General features: G+C 40.1%; 1 protein-coding gene across 1 annotated transcript in view; it reads right to left on the bottom strand.

Moving 5' to 3' along the window:
- The window catches only part of dph1 (diphthamide biosynthesis 1), a 74,698-nt gene that overhangs the window by 8,539 nt on the left and 56,017 nt on the right, over window positions 1-10,142 (bottom strand). Inside the window, exons 8-10 of the mRNA XM_020614865.1 lie at window positions 6,614-6,682; window positions 5,580-5,736; window positions 2,805-2,905 (exon numbers count right to left, since the gene is read on the bottom strand). Of these exons, the coding sequence (XP_020470521.1) occupies window positions 2,805-2,905; window positions 5,580-5,736; window positions 6,614-6,682 (327 nt within the window). The remainder of the gene's footprint in view (window positions 1-2,804; window positions 2,906-5,579; window positions 5,737-6,613; window positions 6,683-10,142) is intronic.

Here is a 10,142-nt window from a genome sequence, read left to right as displayed (position 1 = left end):
TTCTGATGTCAACTATAGCCTCATGTAGGAAGCCTTTGTTCTCATAAATAAAACGAAAAGGAGAAAGAATAAAAAGGCTGATGAATAAAAACGTCAAAAATATTAGCAGGAGAAACTATGTCCAATTTCATTGTGAATAAACTCCTAGGATTAATGATGTAAAGAATGCTGTTAGTAAGCGATGCCGTCCAAAATGAACTTTAAACTGTACTTTAATCTCTAGCCTGGACTCACTGAGAGGCACTAAGACACAGTGTTTGTTTGTTTGAGTGAATATACTGGTCTCTGGTAAGACCCAACTGGAAAGTGAACCCGGTGACAAATTTATATACAGTCAGATGTCAGTTTATTAGGTACAACTAGCTACAAGTAACACAATCTAATACCACAGCCCTGCAACAGATTCTACCTTTATCAAGGTTATAATGTTCAGGTGCTGATTCAACTTTATGGTCATTTTGAAAGCTGTGGTATGTGGTGTCTGTGTTGTAAGAAGAGGTGTTTATAATAGTCTAGTGAGCACATTAGTACAAATAGGCAAGGACTAAATATTATAAACATATCTCACTATTTATGGTTTAATACAGGGCAGATAGTTACTAGGTGTATCGATGGCAACGGAGTATAAAAGTATAAAGTGTTTCCCTAAGTGAAATACAGATTGGGCCTAAATGTTGTATTCAAATACATTGTTTTTATTGACAGCAATACCATAAATGCTGTTGAAACACGGTGCCGCTGGAAAGCTCGTCTGTAATGGAGGGTTTGTTTTGGTTGGGTGAATCGTGCCTCACTTACATAATGTCGGAGTTGCACTCGTACATCAGTTTGAAGAGGAGAGCCAAAAAACAAAGAAAAAAAAAAAAAAAGCTCTTACCACGATCGTTTGCTTTCCAAACACAGCCCCCTCATCTACCTCTGCAGCACTCGCTCTCTCTCTCTCTCTTCCTCTCTCCAACTCATTCTGTCTCTCTCAGACCTTTGCTGCCTCTCTCACCCACTCCTCCCTCACACATCACCCCTCTCATTACTCAGCTGAGAGAGGCCAATCTGAGGGAGTGTGAGGAGTGTATGTGTGTGACTGTGTGAGCGCCTGTGTGAATTTGACTGGAGCTGTTACTAACCCCTTGTCCGTCTTCACCTCTGCTCTTCTGCTTAGAAATCTGATCAATCAAAGAAACCGAGCCTTCAAGCCTGAGCACTTCCATGTTTCATTGAATAACTTGAGCAGTTTATTTTTTTTGAATAACAGTGTTATGTGGCAGAGCATATTTCAGCACCACTATCATCATCAGGAACTCAATCATGTTCCATTTCACCAGTAATTTCCTAGTGTGTGAGGGAATAACTAACTGTCTGTCATATGTGATGGGTTCACATGGTTCTGTCAGATGAAATTTGGAACCTAATGGTAAAAAAAAAAAGCAAATAAAACACCTTGGGCAAATGTACAGTAAGGCAAATATATTTCTCTAGTTGTTGTTATTCTCTGACCTTGCTGCTCAAGTATGTGATGTGATTGATAATTCATGTATAAAATACCCAGCATCCAAGTGCATTACTGGACCTATTCTACAAAGGCCAAGCTATGGAATCTCACCAAGACATGAATGCCAATCGGGGTTACAAAGCTACTAGAAACTCTGGCCATCAACACTTTGTTGTACTGTGCACTTGCAAATTATGCTGACTCTCCAGTTATGTGCACAATGGTGCTGATAAAATACATTTCAGATGTTGCTGATCGCAACTTTTAGGCGGCTACTTGCTGTTGGTTATAAAAGCTCTGCCGAGGTCCATGGTCCATGAAATGACCATGGTGAAGTACTCATTTCTATACCAGAAACATAGTGGTGATTCAAATTTTGGAAATGAAAGGAAAAAAAACAATGAGCCAAAGGAGGAAGAAGTGTTTTGGTGATGAATTCAATTCAATATTGCAAGAAGTCATGGCGGAAAATTGGCACAATAATCCCACCTTGAACGGGCAGTGTAAAAAGGGCTTTAGCCCTGACCCGCAATGCTGCAGGCACTGTGGCATGGCCCAAATCATGGAAGTGTCATCATGGCACATAGACCAAAATTACTTTGCAAAAAACCAGATCAGCCTTAAACCAGCCACAGCCTAAAGATAAGCTGTTTGATTTGTTTTCTACATTCATATGCTCAGACAACACAAGGCAAACAAGAGCATCCTCAAGAGGTGACTATGTTATACAACACAGATTCACCCTTTTCCATAAGAGGTGCGAACATTTGGAACAAGTTACCAACTAGCATTAGACATTGCCCTACCCTTGTGCAGCTTAATTACAATTAATTACAATTGAAGACCTGGCTAAAGTATGTATGCAATCAGTGAGAACTTTTGTAATTTTAGTAATGTTTTGATACGTATATCTGTATCTTAGATGATAATGCAATTTAACTGCAATGCAATGTTAACATTAGGATTTTATAGTGTGCTATCTTTAGTGTCTTTTTTTATTGATAAATGTTTTAATGACATCAGATGTAATTTTCTTGTATGATGATAAAGTATGTGAAATTTTCTAACATCTTTGAATTTCCTGTCCAGGAACTACAAATGAAGTTTAACTCTGGGGGGGCAGTCAATCACTGTCCACTGTCCCTGTTAAATAAACTTTTAAAGTAAAAATGTGAAAACATCATTTACAGAATATGAGCTAGCTTCTGCAAGGCTATATATGTATATGGTATATGGGCTGGCTTTGTTATGTGGTTCTTATTTAAGCGTGTCCTAATCTGGGACGGTTAGTGTATGTGTACAGTTTAATACTCACACATCTACATCTGGCATCAAATCCAGCTTGCTGGGGAAAATCTCAGACAGGAGCACTCGAGTGATGGACTTGCCCAGTGACTGGAGCTTTGACTCCAGGTGCTAGGAGGGGAAAGAAATGGAAAGGTTTGCAATCCAAACATGGAACACAATTGTCTCTAGGGCTGTGACACTCCACTGTAAGAAATTATAAAACACAGTGCCTTAATTCCAATCCAGGGTCGACCAGACGTTATTATTCTGTTACTAATTTCAGGGGCAAAGACTATAGTATCCAGCACTCAGTCTTGGAAGCCTCATACCACACATGCATATGCAGCCTTCATGTTGTCAGAGGGCAACAGATAGGTCCTTCCCCTCAGCTATGCCCTCCAGCTGCTCCTGGCATTCTCAGGCTAAATTGGGATGTTTAATCCCTTCATCATATCCTGGGAGTTTATCTGGGTCTCCTTCCAGTTGGCTCATGCCAAATGCCTCCACTGGGGAGCATCTGGGTTACATGCCCAACAAACCTCAACAGACTATTTCTGGAGCCAAACAGCAGCAGTTGTACTCCAACCTCCATACAGATGTTCAGTCTCCTCAACCTGTCACTGTGTGCCATGACAAACTGCAAAGAACTCATCACCTCTGTCCTTTATTTCAGTGTCCACTCAGATCAAAACTGTAGGACAGAACAGGAACTCAGACCAAGCACTTTTGCTTCAGACTTTACAAATAGCTGGCACAATCCCGACATTATTGCCACTTGTCTATCTCCTAGTACATCTAATATTCACTAATAAAAAAAAGACAATGTGATATTTAACGTCCTTAACTTTGGACAGGTATTAATTCCCAGCCCAAATGGAGGAATCCATTTTTTTTTCCAGCTGAGGAACATACTCTTACGCTTGGACGTTCTGACTCTCCCAGTCCCACAAGGCTGGTCCATTGATGGACAAACAGGAGGGAATACAGGACATTTCACTCATCCTCAAACTGAGGTTCAACAAATGGCTGAGCAAACAACAGTTTGCCCTCTACAACTCAGATGTGACCTTTACAGGTAAAACTCCAGCATTTCCCATATCAAAGAGGAACAGCCCAAGAGCCAGTTTTTGAAGCCAGGGTGTATTACACCAAAGCCCCCAGCTGTGCTTTATTTTCACAAACCACCATATTACCCTGAAAGGTAGTGGGCCTACATGGAGCTGGCCCTGCTTTACTTCCTCAGGCTTAGTTGAGTTGATCCCAGTGGGTACTACATCCAACACCAGGCTTCATATAACCTATCAGTAATGAAACTGTTTAGTCAAAGGGACTTTGTTCCCTGCTGACTCTTCCTTTGATGTTTTGGGCAATGGCTGCTGGACTGAGGTGTTACTGAGGGATGCAGGAGGCAGCCAAACCATGTGAAGAAACTCTATAAATGTTCCTTTGGTGAGATAAAGGTATGAGTGTTGCTGATATCACTGCCCTTGGGAGAAGCATGAGGCATTTCTGCAACTGTGCTTTTATCCCAGATAATTCTGTCCACTTACTTCAGAGGTTATCTGAAACAACACTTGTTCATCTCGGGACATTGCTATGGGACAGTTGGTGGCTCTTTTAATTTAAATCCCCTTTCAAATCCATCATCTCCTGCCACCTAAAAATGAAATTTTTCACGCTCGGGTTGACATTTTTATGTCAGTGTTAACTTGATCTGGAAATTTAGGGAAGAAGTGAAGAAACAGAAAGGCATCAATCAAAGCCCAGAAATGTACACTGACTGATGAAACCTAGGTGTGCTTTAAAAACATTTAGCATCCACGTGTCTGTGCATTCTACCATACCTCAATGTACGAATACTAATTTTGGGCATGACGATGTAAAGAAAGCAAAGCTAATAAACTAATTCAAATACAAAACAGTACAGCAATATAAAACAAAAGGCAGGCTAATATAACAAAGAAGAAAGAATAAAGAGAACCATATAGGGCAGGCAGTGGAGGTGAGAGCAGCCTTAGTTTAGAAGTGATCAGAGAAGGCTTCTCAGTCCTTCGATTGGTACTCCCAGGTAGACCTGTGTGCATGCTAATGCATAATAGCTCATACTTGGAAAGACTCTGAGTTTATCACTTATAAGTCTGGACCTAATGGACCAGCATGTGTGTGAGATCACAAACAGTATTTATGATTTCCCAGGCTATCAGTTCGATCAGTGCTCCTAGTTGCTGAACTGACACTGAATGTTGATACAGCTGGTAAAAAGTACAAAAACAAGCAACTGTAATCAGAAACTTGGATGGCTAGGGTTTTCTAAGTCTATATCCTAAAAGTTTTAAAAAGGTAAGTTTCACAGGATTATCACACTTAACCTTCTGAATTATGTTTGGCAGTTTGCTGAACATGAGCAGCAATGTGGAGTGATGGAATTTTTCAGATTAATTTCATTTATGAAATTCTCTATTTAGTAGGATTGTGCTGTGAAGAGCTAGCATGATTATGTAAAGTATATTTTTTAAAGCTTTTAAATATGTATTTAGGGTTGATTATTTCTCATTTATGCTGCCGAATTGAAACTGACATCCCTAGCACTAACATTCCAATATAGGAGGACTTTCTGTGACCGCTCAGCTGCATCATGTTAAATGTGAAATAACAAGCCCCCAGTGTGAAAACTGCTTGTCCTATTAGTACTTCATGTTACCAAATCACTTGTCAGAGAACCTCACACTGAAAAATATTACAAACCATTGCACAAGTGGCCTCAGGACATACAGAATGCTGAAATCAGAATGTAGACTCTAACCTCCAGGACTTTGGGGCTGCCTTGCCGGCCCAGCGTGCCCAAGATCAGGCCCCATCTCTGGCCTGAACAAGCCTTCTCAATTGCCTGGAGCCTTAAGGCACGCATACCCTCATGGTCATAGTACTCTCTCGAGAAAAGCTTAGTGTAGGGGTCATAACTGCAAAAACACACCAGAAGAAAACTGATAACTGCAAAAACACACCAGAAGAAAAAGGCAAATTATACACAATACCATTTACTGTTTAGAAATTCTTCTTGAGGACAGAAATGCAAGAAAAGAGGAAGAAATCCAATCATGAAAAGGCATCAAGTATGACAGGAGTTAGTCTACCTCAGGGAAAATGGAGGTATTTGTGAGCATCTAATCTCCTTTTCTCCAGTACAAAGAGTTCACTTGAGATTAGAATCTTGTTTATGAGAGACCTGTGATCTGTGTGGCAGTGGATATGTTTATCACAACATGATTTCACTTTGCATACAAACAAGACCTCATCAAAACAGAACTTCCTTCTCTCAAAACATTATCGTGACACTCCATTAGGGCGAGCAATGATGACTGCAAAGGATTTTTATAATTTCAATATCAGTATAAAAACATTTCTACATACATAAGGATAAGGATAATCACCTTTATTGGCCAAGTATGTTACACACAAGGAATTTGTTTCCGGTACAGAACCGAGGCAGCCATCTGCGGTGCCAATGGCTCTAACCATTGGGGGCAACGAGGGGGGTTCAGTGTCTTGCCCAAGGACACTTCGACATGTGGACTGCAGGCACCGAGATTCGAACCTCCGACCCTCCGGTTGGGAGACGGCTGCTCTACAGTCGTCTCAGTCTATATTTGCAAAATTGCTTACTTTTCTCCTTTTGCAATCATCTACAATATTCCATTAACATGTTTCAGTTCCCGTATTGTGTAAATAACATTAGAGCTGTACTGCTAATTGACTACAATGAAAATGCCGTCAATGAAATCGGTAAATTATAGAGGGGAAAAAACTGAAGACAAATGGTTCCTTTTTTTACGATACCTGTAGGCAGGGATTTCTGGGTTTGCGATCATGATTGACTCCAGGTGAAACCTTCCATCTCCCAGATAACTATTAAAAAAAAACACCAGTCAATAAAATGTTAGCGGTAAAGAAAAGAAATGAAGAAAAACAGAGCATACACAAGAAAGAAATTCAATGTGCAACACTAATAAATACTGGCCTATAAATCTCGTATCCTTTTTCACTCTCACTCTTTGTTTTCTTAAATGTATTCCTCTCTGAAGCCAAACTGTTACCAGGCAGAAGGCAGAAGGCCTGGAGCTGGGGGACTGGGTCTGTCTGCTGTAGTTTGGGAACATGAACCTAATGACTGGAGCATGCTGTTCACACAGAATGCAACCCCTCCCAATTAATCCAGGGTCTGGTGCTGGAGTTTCACCACAGCCAAAGTGGAGGCTGGGTTCACAATCCATAAGATGAGAGAGGCATGTAGCTCAGGCAGAGCAGTGTTACATAAACCTCCCTCTCCTGGTCAGGCTGAGAGGAATCCTGCAGTTAGTGTGAGGGTGATTAGGTTGGTACCCCTACTCATTACTGTACTGTACAGTCTGAGTAGGCCTGCTGAGACAGGACATGCAGTTAAACCCACTGACTGGTCAACACTTAAAGCAGCTTGGAACAGGCTGTGGGTGGACTGCCATATAGGCTATCTGGAGACATGTCTAGCCAAGACTGTATTTCTATGTGTGTGTGTGTGTGTGTGTGTGTGTGTGTGTGTGTGTGTGTGTTTAACATTGTACAACAACACAAAATGAACTCGAGCAAAGCCTCTGCTGCACTGCTTCTTTGCTTAGCAACGTCCACGGCCCTCATGTTCCCAATTATGTTCCCAACAATAAGCCTACTACACTTCAGCCAAATTCAACCTCTTAGCAGGCTTGGTATGCTCAACTCTAGCTTTCCCTGTGATCGCAGTCCTTCCATCTATGTTCTCTTGTTCTCTGCAAAAGGGCTCTTGCTATAGTGGTAAATATTATGCGTCTTTGCATTATGCAACACCCCATTTTCACATTCACATCTGCATAGTGTTCCATTACAAGCGAGGGCTAGAGTAGAGGCAACCGATATAAATGGTCGACTGATCATTTCATATAACTCTTTTCAATGCACTTTCAGCTTTTAAAAATACTTTTCTTCATTTTAATAACAAGACAGTCCAGGCTGTTTCTAAAGCTCCAAGATGCACCTCAAAGGCTAATGTACCACTGCTCATTCTTTATTATGCTCAAGTAGTTCAAAGCTTAGGTAAAATTCAATTACGACATATAACACTGACTCATTCCTAATCAATGCAAGATAACACAATGTAAAATATGAATTTATTTTACTATTAAAGGTTACAAATATAAACTGATTAGAGAAATTGTTTGGTCTGTGCTGCTTTTCTCAGAGCTAGTGGATAATCAATTGAGTAATTCATTAAGGCAAAGGGCAGCTTGTTAATAAAGGGAAACCTTCAGGTATACAGTGGTTTTTTGCAAACTTTATAGTGTTTCCAGGTTTCACTTGAAATGATTAAAACTGTCATTCATCTACACTCAATAATCCATATGGAAAAAATGAAATATGGTTTTAGAAACTGTTAGATATTAGTAAATCAGTCAGATAATTATTAGACATTAATGTGTTGAATTAAATGTATTAGTAATGCAGTTTAGTAAGAATTAAAGTCTGCTCTAATCTGCTCTGTTTCAAGGTTGACAGATAAGATGTTGATTCTGAAAAGTGTACCTTGACACCAACTGTTTTCTTGTATTCATCATGCGTTATATCTGAATGAATGTCTTAGCTAAGCACCACGTGACAACACACACGCACAGTGAAATTCCTCATTTTGTTATGACCAGCTGCTCCAAGCCTGTGGCGCTCTAGATAAGAGATGGAGTCTGTGGACTGACTTCATCTGGGTAAGGGTTAGCCCAAAACTTATAAATGTATTAGGCTCTGTGTGGCCTGGGACTCCTTCTCTCCAGCAGCCAGTGTCTGTGTTTCTGGAGGAGGGAGCAACCTGGGTCGTGTTTGTAATTTTTGCTTTTGGTTAAAATAATTAACTCCTTCGTTATTCAGAGCTGTCCAATTAAAGAACTGGGGTATTACATGTGTCATCTGTGTGAATGACCCAGAGATGTTTAAATGCCTGAGACTTCCCACTAGCTAGGCTGTGTATGATGAATGCCATTACAGTATGCCCAGACACAAATCTTCAAAAAGAAAGAAATGCCACACAACAGATAACTTTTATAGTAGACTAATGTTTTCTTTAAGAGGATAGGCGCATGTAAGGTTTGTTGCAGTGCTGTAAAGATGATTATCCACATCTGCAACCCAATGAAAACTGCAGCATCCTGTGTGGTGACGTCCGGCTGTTTTAAACGCACTAGCACACAGTAGCTCAGTGGTTACTTCGTACTGCGAGTCTGTTTGATTAAGCAATTCCATCGGTTTCTGTGACCAAAGCACAGGCGCTGTTCAGTGTTTTGTAGCCTACTACACAACAACTAGCTTTTAGCTGTTGTTTTCTATACTGGGGATACGCATATAGGCTATGTTGCGGTGCTGTGCGGTTGTTTGGCCAGAACTATGACATAGAGTAGACAGCAGTAGTCTTTATAAAGAGACTTTCCTCGTTGTCCCACGCGCTGGTGTAGCTCAGTGGTTACTTCGTACAGCAAATCTCTTTGATTAAGCAGTCAACTCCCTCCCCGGGATCAAACCACGGGCGCTGTCCAGTGCTTTTGGTCTCCCCCCTCGTGGTTTGAAGAGTCGTCAGTATTTATTTATCACTTTTTAATATTGTCACAAACATCTGGATTAATATAGTTACACTGAGGAAAGCCGTCTCAGTTTGGGGAATATAATAGTACATATTTGTTTCAGTGAAGAACAAAAGAACAGGGGGTCACGTGGTGCGTGTTGCTGTTTAGTTCATTGATTAATTATTCTCTGGTGTTGTTTTATAGACGTATTAGCGAAATATCGCAAGAAGTTGAGACAATTATGCCAAAAAACTCCAACCAGACACTCGCCTCAACACTGATCCCTCCCGGCTATGATAGGTGTAGACCTAGTCCGTATTTTACCTGCATCAAAGTAAAGCTTCTTCCGGTTGTATCTCTACTTTTCAAAATAAAGCTTCGGTCAAGCAATTTCTTTTGTTTATTGATTTTAAATGAATCTCTTCATTATCACTTTTCAGTTTTCTTACTAATGTTGTGACTGTTACTCACATTTTAAAGTGCTTTGAAGTAAAATCACTGTCATATGTATTTTTATAATCATTGGAATACTGGAATATAAAAAATACCATTGTCTCTATTAGACACCCTTTAACCTGTTGTCATATTTGTCTTTACATCTCTCTATTTAAAGTCAAGCAGCTTATCTATTAGTCAATTAAATATAATTTATGAAAAAGTATAAAGAGTAATCCTTATTGGACTTAGTTATATCACATAACATAACATTTTTCATAAATTCTATATAAATACTGAGCAAAGGCTCTGAATAC

This window comes from Monopterus albus, unplaced genomic scaffold (assembly GCF_001952655.1).
Source record: "Monopterus albus unplaced genomic scaffold, M_albus_1.0 scaffold152.1, whole genome shotgun sequence".
NCBI lineage: Eukaryota > Metazoa > Chordata > Actinopteri > Synbranchiformes > Synbranchidae > Monopterus > Monopterus albus.
Note: the sequence above shows the minus strand (reverse complement) of the source record. Positions and strands in the feature narration are given on the sequence as shown.